Source organism: Erythrolamprus reginae, chromosome Z (assembly GCF_031021105.1).
Source record: "Erythrolamprus reginae isolate rEryReg1 chromosome Z, rEryReg1.hap1, whole genome shotgun sequence".
Lineage (NCBI taxonomy): Eukaryota > Metazoa > Chordata > Lepidosauria > Squamata > Dipsadidae > Erythrolamprus > Erythrolamprus reginae.
Genome location: NC_091963.1, coordinates 124,276,257 through 124,298,884, shown reverse-complemented (window position 1 = coordinate 124,298,884; position 22,628 = coordinate 124,276,257). Strand labels below are relative to the sequence as shown.

At 39.2% G+C, this 22,628-nt stretch overlaps 1 protein-coding gene across 2 annotated transcripts in view; it reads left to right on the top strand.

Annotated features, from left to right (window-relative positions):
• Window positions 1-16,824, top strand: part of SSC5D (scavenger receptor cysteine rich family member with 5 domains) — a 38,657-nt gene extending 21,833 nt beyond the window's left edge. Inside the window, exons 5-13 of one of the 2 annotated variants that reach the window (XM_070729494.1) lie at window positions 440-745; window positions 1,920-2,234; window positions 2,728-3,033; window positions 6,025-6,339; window positions 7,083-7,397; window positions 10,284-10,613; window positions 13,056-13,379; window positions 13,474-13,602; window positions 15,173-16,824. In XM_070729494.1, the coding sequence (XP_070585595.1) occupies window positions 440-745; window positions 1,920-2,234; window positions 2,728-3,033; window positions 6,025-6,339; window positions 7,083-7,397; window positions 10,284-10,613; window positions 13,056-13,379; window positions 13,474-13,602; window positions 15,173-15,336 (2,504 nt within the window). In that variant the 3' untranslated portion in view covers window positions 15,337-16,824. The remainder of the gene's footprint in view (window positions 1-439; window positions 746-1,919; window positions 2,235-2,727; window positions 3,034-6,024; window positions 6,340-7,082; window positions 7,398-10,283; window positions 10,614-13,055; window positions 13,380-13,473; window positions 13,603-15,172) is intronic. The other variant, XM_070729495.1, reaches the window with a different exon arrangement.
• Window positions 16,825-22,628: the final 5,804 nt, after the last annotated feature.

Here is a 22,628-nt window from a genome sequence, read left to right as displayed (position 1 = left end):
TCAAACTATATCCAGGTGTTCTCCCATTCAAGCACTAAATAGATCCAGGCTGCTTGACTTTTTAAGATCAACCAAGGTCTTGCTACCTAGTGGAGCTTCTCTTAGACAGAAAATAAAAACTTCAGATTAAGTGATGTAGCAAAGACTGGTCCAAAAGACTGTAGATTGAAGCCTTTCAGATTGTCACATAGAGTGCTGATATTGGTAATGGCAAAAACCCTGGGGGACTTTGAATGGGCTCGCTTGGACATATCAGAAACAATCAGATGTGATTTTGCTCACAGGGTCCTTTCTGCTATCTGACTTCTGATTATATTTTTAATATGTATGAAGTTTGCATCATATTTTTGCTTTCCCCTGGTAAATATGTTTCCCCTCAAATTTGTGGAAATTGTATTTGGAAGATATACCACTTTGCTTATTTCTTTTGTCCCATCAGAACTTCGACTAGTAGATGGACCTACTCGTTGTTCAGGAAGGCTTGAGGTGTACCACAACAAGCAATGGGGGACTGTGTGTGATGCAGACTGGGATTTAAATGATGCGAACGTGGTGTGCAGAGAACTGGAATGTGGAACTGCTGTAAAGGCCATTAAGGCAGCAGGGTTTGGCCAAGGATCTGGAACCATTTGGCTAGACAGAGTGAACTGTACAGGGAAAGAATCTTTTCTGAAAGAATGCCCAAAACGACCTTGGGGAGAGCATAGCTGTGACCACAGCAGTGATGCCAGTGTGGAATGCTCAGGTAATTTGATCAGTTATGTTGGATCAGTAACCCAGATAAAAATCAGACTCCTGGTTAGTTTACAGTTGTTCAGCCATGGTATGGTTTCAGGATAAAATTGACATGGCTTAGCTTAGCTGAATGTAAGGAATGATTTCTTGAAATTAGTTAGAAACATTTGCTAGACATGCAGGTAGATTATAGCAGCATTTAAAGTTGGGTCAGTAGTACTAACAGTACTATAGCTAACTGGTTTCTTGTTAGACTCCTCTGGAAAGAAAGAAAGAAAGGAAGAAAGAAAGAAAGGAAGGAAGGAAGAAAAAAGAAAGAAAGAAAGAAAGAAAAGAGAGGGAGGGTGGGTGGGTGGGATCCAAAATGGTATGTGAACAAGCAATTATCTAACAACCATCTGCCATTTAAAGTCAACAATGACTACATATCACATAATCAATCAAAGATTGCTTGAGCTGTTTAATCCTGGTGGAAAAAAAGAGTAGAAAATCTTATAATCAGCTGCAAAATGAGGGGAAAACATAAAAGTTGCCACAACAACCAAAGCTACAGTTGCAGCATTACTGTACAACCTGTGTCCTCTGTGCATATCAACACACATACTATACCTAATGAGCAGTCTTGGATTGGTGCGCCATTTCCCCTCTCTTTCAATAATCTGCCCACTCCACACCATGGATGCCACTAATTATGAGCTTGGAAATTGTTTTAAAACATATGCTTTCAAGCATCCCTTTTAAAAAAATTGCTTTTTTCAAGATCACACCCAGACAAAAGAAAATGATCTTGTAGATCAAGAAAGTAATATTTTGCTTGGCCAGTTACTAATTCCTTCCATTTTAGCAGTCTTGTTGTCTTGTCCTTTAGGCTTCATTAAAATATTGAGTGGGATATAAAACTGAACAGGAATAAATCAAGAAATGATAAACAAACTACATATTTCTGTTGAAACTGATGCTAAGCAACAGTTGAAATCAACAATGCCAAATCATGAGTTACTATGTTAGAATAAATCATGGTTTAATTCTTGACCATTTACAAACCACAATCAATCAAGGCATGTTATGACTTAGTGTGACACACGAAGACAGATAAAGGTTCAAACTCCTGTGTTGACTCTATCTAGTTTTCATGTAGGCTGTTGTGAGAAGTAGGAAAATAACAGTGATTCTAACCATTTCAGACCCCAATGAAGTCAGATTGGTGAATGGTACAAGTCGTTGCTCTGGGAGAGTTGAAGTGCTGCACAACCAACAGTGGGGAACAGTCTGTGATGATGGCTGGGAGCTCACCAATGCACAAGTTGTATGCAGAGAACTGGGCTGTGGAGTAGCTTTAGCAGCCCCACGAGGAGCAAAGTTTGGAAGAGGAAATGATCCCATTTGGCTGGATGATGTCAAATGTAAAGGAACAGAAGCTGCTCTCCGTGACTGTCGTCTGAAATCTTGGGGAGAACACAACTGCAACCATGGAGAGGATGCTGGTGCCGTATGTTCAGGTGTGCACTTAAGGAGGGGTAATATATAGTGGTTTTGGACATCGACCCAAGTAATAAGCATTGTTTTTCTTTGCTCTGCATCTACTGCTCATTTAAATTTTGGCTGCCTACATACAATAGCCCTATATATGGGTGTACCTGTTTAGTTGAAGATGTTTTAAGTGCCTATTCAATTACTATTCATTCCTTCTCATCTCCTGCTACTTCTCTTTCTTCTATAAGGAGGTTAAAAAGTTGTTTTTTCAGTAAGTAATTTGCTTATTAAAAATTGATCTTCTGTAAATATCAGGAACCAAGATTTCTGGAAGCAAAAGGGGTCAAAAACTTATCCTTATAGAGAAAATTAAAAATGATGATGATGAAGCAGCTGTTTTTTAAAAAAAAATACAGTATATAGATTCCTTCCCTTTGGGTGAAATGGTTAGATATTCAAGAACCTTGCCAACAGTTTGTTTTATGATGTTATGGTTTTTCAACCTTTTATTTCCATCAGAACTCCGACTGACGAACGGCTCAAGCCGCTGTTCAGGAAGAGTGGAGATCTTCCATGACCAGCAGTGGGGGACTGTGTGTGATGACCGCTGGGATATCAAGCATGCTGAGGTGATCTGCAGGGAAATGGGCTGTGGTGTTGCTTTGAGAGCCCGAAGAAAGGCATATTTTGGAAAGGGAACAGGGCCAATTTGGCTAGATGATGTGAACTGCCAAGGAACAGAAAACAACCTCAGTCAATGCACAGCAAGCCCTTGGGGAACAAATAACTGCCACCACGGAGAAGATGCTGGGGTGGAGTGTGCAGGTTAGTTTTAGGAACTGGGATTTTTATTTTATTCATTCCAATTGCTTTGGGGATATTTATTATGGCTGAATATTGGGATATAAATTCTAATCTTTATAGATCTATAATGAAAAGACATTCATTTGTTTGTTTGTTTGATTGATTGATTTATAGGCCACCCCTCTTCGAGGACTCGGGGTAGCTTACAGCATATAAAAGAAAACAATATAATACAATGTCCTAATTCCAATTCACCAAAAAAAAAAACCATTATTAAAAGTCAGGCATTCCCATTCAGACCACAAACATACATAGCATTCATCGGTCAGGGGGCTAGATTTTAATAACCCCAAGCCTGGTGACATAGAAAAGTCTTCGAGCTCTTACGGAAGGCAAGGAGGGTGAGGGCAGTACTGATCTCTTGGAAAAGCTGATTCCAGAGGCCCAGAGCCTCTACAGACAATAGATTCCAGAGGGCCCTGCCAAACAATATTGCCTAGTTGACTGGATCTGGAGAAGGCTGACCAAATCAGTCACTGGGACTCATGTGGCAGGAGGCGGTCCCATAAGTAATCTGGTCCGATGCCATATAGGGCTTTATAGGTCATGACTAACACTTTGAATTGCATTTGGAAACCAATCAGCAGCCAATGCAGTCCACGGAGTGCTGGAAAAACATGGCCATGCCTAGAAAGGCCCATGACCTCTCATGCGGCTGCATTTTGCATGATTTACATTTTCCAAACACTCTTCAAAGGTAGTCTCATGTAGAGAGCATTGCAATAGTCGAACCTTGAGGTGATAAGGGCCTGAGTGACTGTGAGTAGAGATTCCCTGTCCAAATAGGGCCACAACTGGTGTACAAGGTAAACCTGAGCAAATCCCCCCTCACCACAGCTAAAAGATGATGTCGCAATGTCAGCTGTGGGTCGAGGAGGATGCCCAAATTGGGGACCTTCTCTGAGGGGGTCAAAAGTCCACCCGAGTGATGGATGGAAGTGTCCTTGGGAGGTAGAACCCCCAGCCACCCTGTCTTGTTGGGGTTGAGTCTGAGCTTGTTAACACCCATTCAAACCCTAACAGTCTCCAGACACCAGCACATTACTTCCATTTCTTCACTGTTGGGGGAAAGATCAAAAGCAACATGAGAAAATATTATTTTACTGAAAGAGTAGTAGATCCTTGGAACAAAGTTCCAGCAGACGTGGTAGATAAATCCACAGTAACTGAATTTAAACATGCCTGGGATACACATATATCCATCCTAAGATAAAATACAGAAAATAGTATAAGGGCAAACTAGATGGACCATGAGGTCTTTTTCTGCCGTCAGACTTCTATGTTTCTTTGTTTCTATGAGTGGACATGGGGTGGAGATGTACAGCTGAGTGTCATCAGCATACTGATAATAACTCATCTGATGCTTACGGATGATCGCATCCAGTGGTTTCTAGTAAATATTAAACAGCAGGGTGGAGATGACCGACCCTTGAGGAATTCCACATGGGAGGGAGATAGAAGTCGACCTCTTATCCCCCATTAACACCGACTACAACTGACCAGAGAGGTAGGAGGTGAACCACCGTAAATGGTGCCTTCCACTCCTAACCCCTTAGCCAGCACAGAAGGATACTATGGTCAATTGTATCAAAAGCTGCTGAGAGGTCAAGAAGCACCAGGATAGAGCATGCCAGAGATCATCTGTCAGTGTGACCAAAGCAGTTTCCATACTGTAGCCAGGTCTGAATCCTGACTGTTGAGGGCCCAGATAATTGGCTTCATCCAAAGACCATTGGAGCTGAAGCGACATCACCTTCTCAACAACCTTCCCTAGAACGGGAAAGTTGGAGGCAGGATGATAGTTGTTAAGTACAGCTGCATCCAGGGAAGGCTTCTTGAGGAGGGGGCACACAACTGCCTCCTTGTAGTGAGCCAGAAAGGACCCCTCCCTCAAGGAAGTGCTGACAATGACCAGCTCCGTGTCACCTCCCTGCTGGCTGAGACCAGCCAGGAGGGAGAAAGGTCCAACAAACAGGTGGTGCAATAGAACCCAGAAGTTTGGCTTTTACGGAGTGCGATCTCTTCGTGTGCATGGCAGTGCTGAAAATCAGTGTGCCCATATGCACTGGTCAGCTGTTTGTTGGGGGTACATGAATGCTAGAACCTGGAAGTTTGGCTTTTTTGTAATGTAGCACTGACAAGCGCACACATATGGCATTTCCACATGACCTTTTCAGCACTTGGTGCTGAAAAAGTTCACCATCACCGGCCTATACCACTTCAGACAAATGGTTGTCCAATCTCTTCTTAAAGGCCTTCATTGTTGGAGCACTCACAACTTCTGGAGGCAACCGGTTCTATTGATTAATTGTTCTAAATGTCGGGAAATTTCCCCTTGTTTCTAGGTTGTTTCTTTCCTTTATTAGATTATATCCATTGTTTCTTGTCCTGCCTTCAGGTGCTTTGAAGAATAGGTTGATCCTATTCCTTGTGGCATCTCTTTAGATATTAAAACACTGCTATCAAGCCATCCCTAGTCCGTCTTTTCATTAAAAACAAACAAGAATTATGCCAAGCATATTTCATGATGCAATACATTCCAAAGATGAGTAGAAAATATAATTAATTATTATCTAATTAGATTAGGAAAATATAATTTAAAGCAATCCAGGATATATTTGGAGAGATAATTACCAGGTTCAAAATAGAATGAGCACCTCCAAACATATCTGCTGATTTTTTTAATAATGAGAATTTCTACCTTGTGTGCTTGCAGGTAAGCAAGATTTGAAAAATGAAAGTTTGTCAGAATAAATTGTGCTTATCCCCAACCTATAGCAGACTTCCTTCACACATTTCTCCACCCCCACCCCCCAAAAAAATATTAATGGAAACAAGGATTGTTGGGGAAACGTTGTCAAAACTTATAAAAGTTGTAAAAATGTTCACATCAATTTGGAGGGAATTTCCTCAATGTCAATGGTCTCCTGATAATATATTCTAACTTTTCAGATCCAGTGGAGCTCAAACTAGTCAATGGCTCACACCGATGTACTGGGAGGGTAGAAGTATTTCATCTCCAGCGGTATGGGACTGTTTGTGATGACAACTGGGACTTGAATGAAGCTGTTGTTGTGTGTCGATACCTTGACTGTGGATCAGCAATTTCTGCCCCTCGTTCAGCTCGTTTTGGTCGAGGAAATGATGCTATCTGGCTGGATGAACTTGAATGCACAGGAACGGAACCTTCCCTCAGTTCTTGCAAGGCCAAGCCTTGGGGAACAAATGACTGTAACCACGGGGAGGATGCTGGTGTTGTATGTTCAGGTAATTGAACATATATTCTATGTTAGGAGAAAGCAACACAAGGACAGATAATCAGGCTGCTTCTTGATCTTCAGAGAAGTTTTTAGTTTGAACTACTTTGTAAATTGTCTCATGTTCTTTCCACCAAAGTCTTCTGACTAAGGCCCAAAAGGAGTATTGCGTTGATGTTCTACTTGTGGATTTCATGGGTGCATCTGTTTCACTATCGTGTAAAATGGGATATTGACTAGATATTGGTATTTGATTTTATCCAGTCCAGTTTCTTCTCATATTTTGCCAGCTGATAATGATTCCTTTTTCAGGAAAAATATATTATTTATTTTGTTTATTTATTCATAAAATTTATTGGCCATCGACCTAAGGGTAATTCTAATTTCTAGAAAGAGTGGTATTTGATCATGTGCTGCATTGCAAATATAATCAATTCCAACAAGAGAACTAAAGGAGAGTCAGGTACACACTGGAAACATATTAATATATTCTGTCATAATTACAATTGGTCAAAGATAGAGGGAATTTAGTAAAAATAATACTGGTTCATCTCTATAATCTGAACCAAACCATATGCTTATAAAGCAAATCTTCTCTCTCAATTGTTCTGTTCTTGCTGGTTTCTCTGAAGAACAGCTGAGTTTGAAACATGCTTCTTGTCTCTTTGGAAAACATTTATTCACATTCTGATCTTTCCAAACACATTCTATAGGAGGCTAATCCATTTACCCCTTTGATTGCTTTATCTTCAGAGAATCTCAGGCTAGTCAATGGCACAACTCGTTGCAGTGGAAGAGTGGAGATTCGAACACCCGGGAGTGATGAGTGGGGGACAGTTTGTGACCGGACTTGGGACTTAAAAGAGGTAGACGTTGTGTGCAGGCAATTGGGCTGTGGAGCTGCTGGATCGGCTCCAAAAGGAGCTCATTTTGGGCGTGGATCAGGCCGCATCTGGATGGATAATGTCAATTGTGAAGGCACAGAAAATTCTCTTCAAGAATGCCAAGCAAATACCCAAGGGACAAACAACTGTGTTCATGATCAGGATGCAAGTGTCATTTGTTCAGGTAATTCATGATAGCAAAGTTGTGACTTGTGATATTTTTGCATTAGTGACTAAGTCTTCATAACACATAGTTTTATTAAATGTATTAAAAAGAGATAAACCAATAGCAATGGAGATTGTGTGAGATGACAAATAGGAATTTCCAGATACACCCTAACTGCTGTATATATAAGCAGCTTAATTGTGGCATTGTTTTAGAAATATTATTTACAGCATAATTCAGAAAAAAATCTGACTGTCATTGTTGTGAGCAATTCAGTCATGTCTGACCTTTGGTTACTCTATGGATTAGTTTTCTTCATGCCCCTCTGTCTTATAGGTCCACTATAGTCATCCTTTACAGTGTTCCCTTGACTTTTGCAGGGGATGCGTTGCAAGACTGTCCGCGAAAGTCAAATTTCCATGAAGTAGAGATGCGGAAGTAAATATTATTTTTAGCTATGAACAGTATCACAAGCCTTCCCTTAACACTTTAAACCCTAAATTACAATTTCCCATTCCATTAGCAACCATTTAGATTATTACTCACCATGTTTATTTATTAAAGTTTATTAAAAACATATTTATTAAAGGTGGACAAAAGTTTGGCGATGACATATGATGTCAGCAGGCAAGAAAAACCATGGTATAGGGAAAAAAACTGTGAAGTATTTTTTAATTAATATTTTTGAAAAACCATGGTATAGACTTTTCTGAAGTTCAGACCTGCGAAAATCAAGGGAACACTGTATAGTGTACTCCTTTATAGTGTCCAATCAGCAGATACTGGCACAGTGATGGCTAACCTTTTTGTTGTTGAATAACAAAAATGGCAATATGCGTGCACTATCATATGTGCACATGCTAGCATCCATAATGCAACATGCCCCCACATGGGTGCACAACCCCTTGCTTATGCACGCAATGTGCATGCACACCATTCAGAATTTGCTTGACAAAAATTGTGGAGGTGCAAAGTCAACCACACATAGCCCACCTGACCCTCGCCATGCCTGCCGCCAGTCACTAGCCGAGCCATGCTGGGGAAAGAGCAGAGGGCAGGGCTGGTGGCCACCCAGCCAGCAAATGCTGCCCTCTGCACCTGAGCTGGCTGTGCACCTGAGCTGGCTCCTATGCAGCCCTGCCACTCCAGAAAAGCAGCAGAAGCTACAGGAGGGAAGCAAGAGCTACCAGACAGCTGAGATGCACCTTACCCTGCTCCCATGCTTCCCATCTTCTTCTTATCCATCTTTGCTGCTGCTGCTGCTTCGACACGTGCATGAGCCCGACTCATTTCAAAACACAAACAAAACACAAGTGGGCAGGAGCAATCAAGCCAGCATCCCCATAACCTGGGACGGCGAATGAAGAGGCCAGCCACGGTGATCTCCTCACCTTGGTAGCCATGATGGTCTTCAACAGCATATCTCCTCACCTTGGGAGGGAGCCTGGCTAGTGACTCAGCTTTAAGGCTCCCTCCTACTGGGCAGAGGCAGCTCTGGAGGGAGGTGATGGTGGCATGGCTCTGGCTCCATTTTCAGGCTGACTGCTGCCTCCCCTTCCCTTTCTGCCAGACCTCCAAGTGACAAGAAGGAGAAGAGCTCCTGAATTGGTAGCAAAGCCAAATTTGGGCTGCTGAGCACCACCTGTGTTTCCTCTCACTTCCTGCATCTTCCTGGTTACTTTATCCATAACCAGGGACAGGGTTTCCACAAAAGAGTCCCAAAACTCAAGCAGGAAAAGGGAGGAAAAAAACCCTGAGCTTAGCCTCCCAGCCATTTCCTGCCATTTCCTGGAGTGGCAAACCTTTTTGGCACTGAATGCCCAAACCAGAATGTACATGCGTGTGCGTGCGCCAGAGCACTGGAAACACAAGACCAGTTGGCCGGTTCATGTATGCCTGTTTTTTGGCTGCTTTTCAGGCCATTTCTTCTTTTTTTTTTAAATAATTTTTATTTACATATATATAAGACAACAACAACAGACAATACATTTACATTAAAAAAAAGAAAAAAAATACAGAAAAAACAAGGCAAGAGATATATTTAATAGAGACTGTTGACAGCGTCCTATCTTCGTTTTGTTCTTAAGTTTCCGGCGATGTTTAACCCAGCGATTTAAGTTATATGTTTGTTTTAGTTGGGTTTTTATGTATTTAAATTACTTCCTTGTCACGCAGCACTATAAAGGTGAGTTCTTTTATTTAGCCAAATTATGGACAAGTAGCAGGACTAAAAATCAATAAAACCAAAACTAAAATTATAGTTAAAAACATAACAGCAAAAGACAAACAAACTTTGACTAATAAATTAAAACTGGAGATTACAGAAAGAATTAAATATCTAGGAATAAATCTATCAGCTAGATGTATAACACTAAAAAAAGATAACTATGATACACTACTAAAAAAAACAGAATCACAATTGGATACATGGACTAAATTACCAATCTCATTATTAGGAAGAATCGCCACAATAAAAATGACAATATTACACAAATTCTTATATTACTTCCAAACAATCCCAATAAAATTAGAAGGCACCTTTTTTAAAAAACTAGACAAATTAATATCTAAGTTTATATGGCAAAAGAAAAGACCAAGAATCAGACTTAAATGGACACAAGATAATCCAAAGCAAGGGGGACTTGGCCTACCCGACTTCAAACTTTACTACCGAGCAGCAGCGCTAACATGGGTTAAAGAGTGGATACAACTTGAAAATACCAGACTACTTGCTTTGGAGGGACATGATATCCAGTCCGGATGGCATAGTTTTATTTGGGATTTTCAGGCCATTTCTTTGTGTGCTTAAATTTTCAGGACTGGGTGAACCGATAGGTAAATTATGTGAATTCTATCTCTGCTTGACACATTGTTTAAATTATATGAAATCTGTTTATTTTGTAGACACGTTCACCCTCAATGTTGCAAAGATAAGACTGGAAGATGGTCCACACTCTTGTGCAGGCCGGGTTGAAGTCTATCACCAACAGCAATGGGGAACTGTGTGTGATGATGGATGGGGCTCTCAAGATATAGCTGTGGTGTGTAGGCAGTTAAAGTGTGGCATTGCTTTGGAATCCCTGTCTGGGGCACACTTTGGAAGAGGTTCTGGCCCTATTTTTCTGGATGATGTCAACTGCACTGGGACAGAAATGTCAATTAAAGATTGCCGAGGACGTTCCGTAGGAGAGCATGACTGTGATCATTCAGAAGATGCTGGTGTAATTTGCTCAGGTAACTTACAAGTGGAAGAAACTGCAAATTAAATACAAATGCTTGTAGCTTAAAGTTTAATAGTGTGTGTGTGTGTGTGTGTGTGTGTGTGTGTGTGTGTGTGTGTGTTTTTGGGTGTGTTTTTGGGTGTATGCACGCATGCAAGCATAACTTTAGTTTGGAATAAAGGAAGGCTCAAAATCCTTTAAATATTCCACGATTGTATTTATCCTCAAATGCGCAAAATTGAAAATATGGAGAATGCAAAACAATATGGAAGGCAGATGAATTAGAGGCAAAACAACATACACATCTTTGTTTCCAACAGCTTTTCTGTTTGTTTTTGCATATCCTTCATGAAAGAAGGCAGAATTTTTTCTGCATTAATATGCCTGTCCAGAAATTTAAACCAATTTAAATGTAACTACAGATTTTCCATTATGTACAAAAGTCTGTGCAGTTATAAATTTCCCCACAAGGACATAAATGGAGCACTCTGAGCTGCCCCGAGTCTGCGGAGAGGGGCGGCATACAAATCTGATTAAACTTAAACTTAAACTTAAAGCAAATCTGAGATAGGTGCCCTCATCCTTTAGTCTTCTCTTAAAGACTTAGTAGGTATGTTCAGAAAAGCAAACGTACCAAAGACAATTCATTTTATTCCTTTTGATCAGTGCGCTAGACATAGCCTAACAGATCTCCCCTTCCTCTCACCTTTAAACTAGTTTGCAAAAAAGTAAGCTGGAGCAAACTGCAGTTTTGGGTTTTGGTCAATTTCAACAAATCATACTTTCCAAGTTTAGATTAGCAGGGAACTGTGATTACTTTAAAGCTCCCGATTTCCCTCTTTTGGTCTGAACCAAGCATAAATCAAAAATCTATACTTTCCTATTAAATACATTAGAATGGATACAAAGTCTTGCCCAAAGTGAAATCTTTATGCCTTAGTTGCATCTCTCTAAAGTTATTACTGAACTGTAATTATTTGTGTGATTGAAGGGCCTAATTAAATGGATTGTGTAAATTACTACTATCCTAGTCATCATGTAGTTCAAGTTAATTAAAATGCAATTTAATGAGTTTTGTTCTATTCCAATCTGATTATTTGCCCAAAACGTTTTGCACTAACGTTCTGAAACATTATATAAAGTTTTCTTCCCTTTCTCCAATTTGTCACTTAATAACTTGCTCTAAACATAGTGCAAAAACATAAATTATTTTACTAACATCTTCCAACTTAGATTTTAAATGAACTCTAAGAAAGTGTATATGCTGCCTGATATGTTTTGTTGCTTGATTAAATGTTTTTAATATTAATTTGGAATTTGGAATTGAATAATAAATCAAGTGAATTTATATGAAAGCCTTTCCTTACACAACTGTTCCAATCATGGAAGAAGCATTTTTGTTTATATTATATAATAAAATTTAAAAATTCAACAGCCCTTGAGTGGCAAAGTTTATCATCTATACAAAGTAGATCAGACTAAGAAACAATGTCATATAAATCAGAACTATATATGTCCCATAATTGGGTAGACCAGGTTGCCAGATTGTTTTTAAAATGTAATTTTCCCCCTAGTATAGCTCACATAGTGAGGTGAACATGTGATTTAGAGGTTAATACATCTACCTAATATGCAAGTAACCTGGGTTTGAATCCTAGATGGGTATGGCTAGCTGATGAGAGCTAAACAGCTTGAAATAGCTCTATACTAGTCTCCCTTTAGTTCTTAATTCAATACAAAAATATTTATAGTAAAGCTTTTGTAGCAGAATCTGTAAGTCTGGATCTGCTTCTCCCCTCCTTCTTTGGATGAACTAGGGAGTGGATTATCTGAGACATTTTCTCAAGTTATTTTCTTGGCCCACGGTTAAGTCCTATTTTCCTGCTTATCATGTTGGTAGCAGCTTTTTCTTCTTTACTTTAAAACAATTCCCTATGCCTCCTATAGGGTTGTTAATTGAAGGAGTTAATTGAAGAAGAATCAAATGGGATGAAACTCAGCAGGTTCTGACAGGTTCTGGAGAACTGGTAGCAGAAATGTTAAGTAGTTCAGAGAACCGGCAAACACCGCCTCTGGCTGGCCCCAGAGTTAGAAGGGAATAGAGATTTTGCAATATCCTTCCCCAGGAGTAGGGAAGGAATAGAGATTTTGCAGTATCCTTCTGAAGTGGAGTGGGAATGGAGATTTTGCAGTATCCTTTCCCTGCTATGCCCACCAATAGAAGAACCAGTAGGAGAAAATTTTGAATTTCAAATGGTATGTTTTTCTGAATGAGCAGGGTTTTGGACTAAAAGATCTCCAAGGCCCCTTCCAACTGTATTATTCTGTTAAATCCACACTTAGAATGCTAGAGGAGATAACAAGTATTTCCAAATTCTTAACTGTAGCTGAAATGATCTCAAATTGAGCACCATATCTGTTGGGAAGATCAAGTTAACTCTATTTTGTTTTCTAGGTCCCCTGGATGTACGATTAGTAAATGGTCCCAATGCCTGTACTGGACAAGTAGAGGTGAAGTATAATGGCTCCTGGCACTTTATTGGGGATACAGATTGGAGTATTAATGAAGCCACAGTGGTATGTCGACAATTGGGCTGTGGTTCAGCATTATCTGTGCCCAAGGGCAATGAATATGGCCTGCGTTCTGGCCCTGCTTTTCTGGATAATATGAAATGTAAAGGAACAGAATCATCCCTTACTGATTGCCAAGCCGCAACCACAGGTTCCAAGAAGTGCATCTGTGGCTCTTACGCTGGAGCTGTATGTGAAGGAGAGTCAGGTATATATATCCTGTCCAAATTTTAGGAATTATGATCAGGAAGGAAACAATAATATAGCTCTCTTACTCTTGACTTTTCTTCTCCACTTTCCAGGCTCAGGCAGAACTGCTGCAGTCATTTTAAGCTTGCTAGCTATTATTGTACTCATTGGGGGTTTATTGTTTTATCTGTGGAAAAAGGGAGTGAAATTATCTGCGCTGAATCCTTTCACTCAGAGACGAGGTAAGAAAATAGGTTTTCAATACTTGACCACTTGGTAGTGTACCCCAGATTTTATTTGCTAATGTGCACAAATTCACTATTTGCAGAATAGCTGACAAAATCTGCTCCTTTAGATGTTATATTAGCTAGTGACCAGTAGAAGGCATAGTATCAGGGGTGTCAGAATCACATCATCACAGTGGCATCATATGACATATCAGGACTCCCCCCACTTTGCTAAACTGGATATGGACGTGACCAGTACATGATGCATCTGGCTCATGGGCCAAGAGTTTGACAGCCCAGCACTATATGTTTTGTCATTCTTGGAAATCTTCTGGTGTTGGTATCCTGCAAAGTAGATGTTTTTTATTCAACCCTTTAATGAGATTTGAACCCACAGGATTTGGAGAATACATGACTGAAGAGTCTCAGTAAGAATGAATCTGGTCACTTAGAGTCTCCTATTCACTAGTTAATATAACATCTAAAGCTATACAAACCCCATCCCAGGGTCTGTAAGGAAAGGCAATCCGATGGCACATAGGATGCAGCCCAGGCCAATAACAATCACAAAACTCTCTAATATGAAAATGTAAAGGGGTGGGAAATGGAAGCATATATGCATAGTTTCTAATAATAATAATTTCTAATTCAAAATAATAATGTGCTATTTCAATTGATTCATTTCCTCTTGATTTGAACACAATATTTTAGATTCAAATTGCTATCTGATAAAACATTCACTAGCATTCTTGTGTTGTCTCCATAATACTTCAAATAATTATTGGCACAAAAATTCTACATGGCCTTAAATCCAAATTGTAATCCACATTATTATTAACTACCACAAGCATATATTTTCTCTATAAAAATAGTTAATTGGATCCTTACCTATCTACTTTATTTACACACATATATCTGGTGATTACATTAGGTTTTCTTTGAAGCAATATAGAAGCAAGTGGCCATTATCTTCTGATGGTTATTTACTTCCCATTTGAACCCAACATCTTAGAATTTCCCCATTCTTCTTTATTTCTGAACTCTACAATGTGATCAAAGAAATTCTAGGGTAAAAGGCTTTGTAAACATGAGCTAGGGACTACATGTTTTCCAACATCTTGGATTGCTGAATCATCTGGATTAGAAAAAAGCTCATTCCAAGAGCATCCATCTTTCCCTATGTGACAAACTGCTCTAACATTCACAGTTTCAGAAGATGGTATCTGTTTCTTTTCTCTAGTATGTCTGAACTTGATTCTAGGTCACCATGTGACTACATCACATTGTATAACTTTTTTTGCAGTTGCCATGAAACAAATGCCATGGTTATTAATGTTGTGGTCAATAAAGAAAACCACTAATTTCTATGGGTTATTGTGTTGGGGTTTTGTGGTTTTGGGTTTTTTTTTGCTGAAACTGGAAGTAAACACCAGTTTCCAACAGAAATGTTGTAAATTATGGCCACATGACCAGGGGATGCTTCAAATGGTTCAGTATTAAAAGGTGTGAAGAAACAAATAGAAGAAAAGAAGATCCAATTGAAATAGAAGCTGGGTGTAACATTTTGTTGTTGTTGTTCTTGCAGAGCCCTTCATGGAAAACATCAGTGTTGGGTCAAATATGGTCAATGGCCTTCGAGAAATGTATAGTCGGGGAAGAGAACAAATCACCTCTGAAGGAGACCCTGAAGGTGATACCATCTGTCTTGTGAAAGACCCATCTGATCCTTCAGCAAGCAGCACTGACTGATAGACTGGAAAGGGACAAAAGCTTAAGTGCTAGAAAAACAGAAGCAACAGAAAGAAATAGATCATTCTGTGATCCACCCACAGGATGTCATAACCTGTCACCAGTTCTCATGTTATTAGCATGAATGTTTAGAGACTTTTGCTGGCATCCGTTGGATTGATCATACAATTATCCTCACTATCCCAGAAATTGAAGTAATTAGATAAGGATTGAAGACAACACTGATGTACTTAGAGATATCTGTGTTATTAGCATTCTTACAAGATGAGGCTTTGGGAAATTGTTCTCAAACTCTTCATTTTCATTATTGTTCATTATAAGCAAAAACATTTGATTTATCCCCACTAGAACCATTACAGATCACACTTGGTACATATTAAAAAGTTAGATCCGGAAATTATACTTCCAATCCCTAATGCAATAATAAAAAGCCAATATACAAACAGGATGAAGTACCTCTCAGTGTGAAAACTATTAGACAGTACAGATTTTGTACAAGGTGTAAACAAATCCTATATCACACATTTGAATCAACTTTCCTGCAAATGCACATCAAAATGTAAGCAGAGTTGAACTAACTGAGCTTTAAGGTTTAGACAGTCCTTAAAGCATATTAGGATAAACAGGTCAAACTGAAATGGATCCATCTTGGAGTCAGAGGTGTGCAAGACTTATTTACTTTTCATCAAATTTTTCTTTGTATTTTTTAATGCTGTACAAGACACATTTAATATTTAAATTTTTTTTAAAAATCCCTTTTTTAGTTTTTATTTGGGTACATTTTGTCTAAATTATAGCATCTGCAATTTTTTTATATACATCTGCTCCAAGTACATCAGCTATCTTAGTGATAGAATCTACTAACCTTATTTGATCTCAAAAATCTAAGGTTAATATCAGTCATGAAAATCTACCAGGGAATCTTAATTATGTAAGCTAATCCCTGAAGACATCAATAAGAAACCATCTCAGTATTACTATTTAAAAAAACCAGCATGGACATGTCCATGTTTTCATCAGAAGCCAAGCTCATTTTCAGGGAGACTGTATTTTTGTTCTCTCAAAATGGGCCTTTTTGAATATGCTATTTCCAAATACTCTCCTTTTTGTGCATTTTCAAGGGATAAGACAGAAAAAGACAAATATTTTCAGGCTTCACCAGAGGCCATTTTTACAAATAATATACCCTTTATACCCTTTAAAATCTGTACAGAATTTATTTTCCGACCCCTGTATGTCTATCTGAAACTTCACTCCCATTTGTAATTTTGCCTATTTTAACCTTTGGTCTAATGGAGGAAATGGTGTAGATGCTTATGGTAATATAGATAGATTGAATTTTACATTTAAAGCTAAACTACATAGATATTTGTTATGTAATTTCATTCTGAGCATTTTTAATTAGGAGCAATCTGTATAACCAAGAATTTTTGTTGTATTAAAAATACACTATTGGAGGAAATTAATAAACATCAAATCAAATTAAAAGGTAGAGCTCTCCATCAATAAGCCATTGATATCCTGGTTAAGAAGGCAGGTGTGTGAATAGAAAGATTTCAATCCACAAAAAAACCATGGGGTGCAGGTTTGAAGGGAAGAAGTGGACACGTTCCTTCTGTCTATTTAAAGAACACAACACAATCATGAAAAATAGGAATTTTAATTTAAAATTAACTGGCTAACTTGTAATTACTTTTATAATATGAAAAAGCTATAATTAAGATGCAATGTAGCTGATGAAATCCCTTCAACAATCAAAAAGTTTGTCTTTAAAAAATGGTGTACAGCTAATGGTCCCAAAAATTTGACTGTGGCCTCTCCAAATATGCAACTGAATTACTCTTTAATGTACTGAAAGGGGCATTGGACCTACCTGATACAACCTTTCTCATGGGGTGGAGCCAGTCTCCAAGGATGGAAATGACAGCGGCCATAGCCAATCAGGTCTGAGTCTGAAAACTATACATTTGGGCCCCAGGCCTAGATCCCCCTCTTTTGTGCAAAGGACAAAAAGCCCTCAAGAAAAAAAACAATTTACAAGATAAATGGAAGAACAGACAGCCAGGGAAAAAATAATACAATATAAGGGAGGGACTCGGGGGTTAGTTCCACCCTACGATAAAGGGTGTATCAGGTAGGTTCAACATCCTTTCTCCATAGTAGGTGGAGGTAGCTTCCAAAGATGGGACATACCAAAGCCCTTGTCCCTAGGGAGGGCACTTATAAAGGCAGAGAAAGTCTGAGGCATACACCACCTGTTGAAGCACCTTCTGACCAAATAATTCCTCGGCAGAAGCAAATTGGTCCACTTTATAATGCCATATAAACAGAGTGGGAGACACCCAAGTCGTCGCCCTGCACATCTCGGCAATTGAAGCATGCACTGACCAGGCTGCAGTAGTAGTGGTAGTGCTACAAGTAGTAAGTATCTAAGGTGTGTCAAACATCAATAGTACTCCACAGAGTCTCCTGGTCATTAGTGGGGTGGGCACAGAAGTCTGAGAGAACAAGCTTCTGCACCTTGTGAAAGGGAGTATTTACCTTGGTGGTAAGGGAAGTCTTTAACCTTAGAACAACCCTATCATCATAGAACCTGCACAAGTCTCCATGTACAGAAAGAGCTGCCAGCTCAGATATGCATCTGGCAGAAATAATTGCCACCAGGAAGACCACTTTTACAGTTAGATGGTATAAAGAGAAACCTCTTCCAGCTGCTCAAATGGAGACAGTGTGAGAGCATTAAGTACAGTGGCCAAGTCCCAAGAGAGGTACCTGAGCATCACAGCAGGACAGAGGTTGATCACTCCCTTGAGGAATCTACTGACAAGTGGATGGTGAGACACTGAACCCCTCAAGTGACATGGAAGAACCATGGAAAGGGCTGCCACCTGGTGATGGAGGGTGTTGGTGAAAGCCCTTTAGCTAAACCCTGTTGCAGGAATCTGAGAACCTGAATAACAGACAGATCAACAGGGGAGCAGCCCTCTTTGAGACACCATGACTGGAAAATATGCCATGTCGCCGACTAGATATGCTCTGTGAAAGGGCAACAAGAAGCCAACATGACCTTGATGATGTCATCTAGAACCTGGCAATGCTTTAGAGTGAGCCACTCAAGCACCAGGTGGTCAGCTGAAGCCAATGTGGGTCATGATGCTGCACTGACCCATGGGCAAGCGACCAATCTGTTGGCAGGATCCTCCAGGATGGAGAGACCATCAGGGACTTGAGGTCCAGAACCCAGACTCTCCTCAGCCATTGGGGGGACCAGCAGAATCACCTCTGTCTTCAGGTCAGGAATTCTCTGGGCAGGAGAGGAAGGGAGGGGAATGGGTAAAGAAGACTGTGAGGCCATACGTAACAGAGAGTGTCCATTCCTTCTGCCCCAGAGGTCCAGTAACAGGACAGAAATCTAGGAAGTTGGGCATTCTCTGGTGTAGCAAAAAGGTCCATGACTGGCTGGCCATACTGGTCCACTAATTGTTGGAAAAAGTAAGGATGGAGACACCACTCCACCTGATCCACATCATAATGGCTCAACCAGTCCAACGTCATGTTGGCTACCCTGTTCTGCAGAGATGGAAAGCAGATGTTTCTCTGCCCAGAGTCCAAAGTTTTGGCCACAGACACAAGTCATTTAGAGATGGTAACCCCCCTGCCTGTTGACGTACCCCTTCTAGGGAAGGAAGTGGTCCTGGTTACTGCCTTGCAAGTGCAAGAGTTTTATTGCTCTGTATCTATTTGTATTTGTATTTGTATTATTATTGTAAGGTGCGTTCTTTGGGATTGAGCGGCATAGAAGTCAAATAAGTTAGAAAGAAAGAAAGAAAGAAAGAAAGAAAGAAAGAAAGAAAGAAAGAAAGAAAGAAAGAAGGGAGGACCTTGCATTTGTCCTTGGTTTCAATGATGATAGGATCAAGAGATGGACCAAATAGTGACTGCCCCGTGATCAGACTGCTGCCAATCACCACTTATGCTGCACATTCATGGGCCGCAGGCTCCCTGCCAGCCTCAACCCTGGTGTGTTGAACAGCAGTGGGGAGGCAGATGTTACTGATTTTACTGGTACTCACAAATGGTATGTTTGAAGGAAAAATCACCTCAGAACTGGCTAGCCTGGAAGAATGGGTGTAATGCACACATTCTAAAGCTAAGATCTGAGTCAAAAGAGGAGGATCTGGCATGGGGGCCAAATTTATAGTTTTCAAACTTAGTCCTGATTGGCTATGGTCGGTGTCATTCCCATCCTTGGAGGCTAGCTCCACCTACTATGGATAAAGTGCTGTTCCAATTTGTAAAATGTAACCCATTCAAACTAAATTCCTGAGTATTTCTCCAACCTCCATCTTTTTCTCTTAATCATTTGATTCTTAAAGTATCAAAGGATTGAGAGGCAGAGTACAAAATTCAAGATGGCAACTTTGATATAACAAAGCCCCACTTCTATGGCTTCTAAATTTATTTAATTTTTAACAGATTATATTTAAGACATCACGGAAGTGTAGATTCCAAACATCAAATAGTTTTAAAACATTAGGATTTCATTTGCTTCAAAAATACCCCAAATGAGTGAGGGTAAGGATGATGCTGATTGCTATACTCATTTTAGAGAGCGCATTTCAAAACATTTCAGAGAATGCATTTCAAAACACAGAAAAAATAAGATTACGAATCTAGGATCAATACAGAAAAGTTCAACAGTATTGTTCACTGAAAATCTTTTAGAGCTGTTAATTATTATCTTTGTAGCTAGCAAACAAGCTTGCTAAAAAAAAAAAAGATTAGAGGCATCCATGTAACTTCCTGTAGGGTTTATTACTTGTAGCATCTATATCATATTGGTTTGTTTCATTTAGTGACCATAGTCAAAACGATAGATAAAAGTTTCTGTCCTAACTTAATGCTGACTGGTTCTAAAATGGCTTAAGAAAATTCTGTCTGAATTGAAGTGCATAAGAGGCAGCCAGGATTTTCCATTTCCACTCTCTTCACTAGAGTATTCCCCTGATGCTCTGTCCTCCAAAATTTACATATCAGGCTTAAGATAAACATTGAGTGAGGCTTGCTGGTATGTAAGAGCATGGAATTTCTAACGAGAAGGCATCACTTCTCATTACCATGTTCCTTTGCTGCTGAAATTTTCAGAATTGTGGCAAACTGGCATAAATATGCTGTGGTCTCTTGCCTTCTTTCAGACATAGCAGGAAACTCTCTTCTATGGACCAGCTTTCTGAAAGTGGTTAAGAATTACTATAAGATCAGTTTATATATCTGGTTCTTAGTCTCTTGGTACCAAAGTGCCTGATACCTTTCCATATTATAAATCTTCCTTGCAGGGCAGCAGACTTCCCTTAGAATAATTTCTATGTCTTGCTACAAGCATTCATAAGCCTCTAAAATTATCTGTCATTGTTCTGCCAATTCAAGTCGCTTGTTTGATCAACAAACTATTATTATTATTATTATTATTATTATTCCCCAAAACTAGCCCCCAAATGGCCTGAAAACAGCCAAACAAATGGGCCACAAAATGGCTGAAAATGGCCCAGAAAACAGCCTGAAAACTGGCCTGAAAATGCCCTAAAACAGCCCCAAAATGAAGGTTTCAAATATTCAATTCTCTTGAAGCTTTACAACAACCTGGAATTAAAAGGGGAAGGGGAATTCATAACTTGTGTGGGCACACATTTTAGACTCTAAATATCTCATATCCATTGTGCTTTTTTCTGCCCTACTGCACAATTTTTAAAAACATATGCTGGCAAACGCAAAGTGAGCCTTCATCACATATTCCCCCTTCCAAATTTGGATTATTACATAATCAATAAGATAGTATAAAATCGCACTACTAAGCACAGTAAAACCTGGAATATAGAAAACCTTTGTGAAAAAAGATTGATTTAAGTTCCCATATTCTATATATAGATTATGTTGAACAAATGTAAGGTATTTGGATTGACTTCAAGCCAAAATACGAAAAATCATCAAAAACTTGAATTGCTATAATGTTGTCTTCCTAAGGACCCCTGCTTCCTTCTTTACTCCAATTACAATTTCTGTACTAATAAACTTTATGTCCAGTTTTAGAACCAATTCTGAGAAAATAAGCTTGAAAGGGGGTCAAAAATCCTTCCACCCACTTGGACCTTTTCCTCATATCAGCACATCTCTTTGCAAAACAGGTTGTGCTGTAAAATACACATTTGTCCCTGGCACATTTAGTTGAGCAACAAGCAGACTATTTGGAAACTAATCAAGGAAAGAAGGGAGGAAAACCAATTCTCCCCTGAAAAGTAATGAGATGGGGTAGGGAAAGAATCTTAAGTATCATTGTAAAAGTCCCCTTTTCCAGTAATAACAGTTCTAGGTTAAATCAGATTAATAATAATGTCTATCCATGTATCTCTCCTGCTCAGCTTTTCCTCATTATCTGATTATTCGAGAATATAAAAATAAAGACAGAGGACCGTTTGATGATTGTGTTTATTTTAGAGTCCATACTCCAAATCATTGGAGAGGAGTGGCATAGATAGATAGATAGATAGATAGATAGATAGATAGATAGATAGATAGATAGATAGACAGACAGACAGACAGACAGACAGACAGACAGACAGACAGACAGACAGACAGACAGACAGACAAATAAAGAGAATGGAAGACAATTTTTGTGATTGAGAGAACTTTGTGTCAATTTTTAGAGCCAGAATGATCACAGCTCAACGACAGAGCATAGATATTACATATTCAGCCAAAGCAGAGTATGGAAAACTTCTGTTGAGATTATTGCGAATTTCTCATAAATTATGGTCCATGAAGGTGGGGAGATTATTGATTCTTAAAGTCTTTCTATGACTTTTTATGAATATAGCATGTTTCTATTATAATCTTCCTTCACAGATATGCAGCACAGGATAATCTATAATTTTTTAAAATCTTAATTTGCCCATTTTTGACAAGGTTTTTCAAACTTGTGATCCTAAAATATGTGTGGAGTTCCAGAATTGCACAGACAGTATTTTAGAAGTTGAAGTCTCCATGTATTAAAAGTTGCCAAATTTGAAAAACATTTGATTTATCAGAACATCTAGCTCAGGGGTATTAACCTTGGAAACTTTTAAGATTTGTGGACTTCAGGCTGAAAAATGGATGAGGCTGGGCCAGAAATTTGTGGAATTAGCACTAGTCTGAACCAGCTGAATCCCATCTCTGTTTTTAGTCAAGCCAAGTCAAATACAAATGCATGAATTCCAACTATTGTCAAGCTGCTACAGAAGTTGGTGATAAATTAA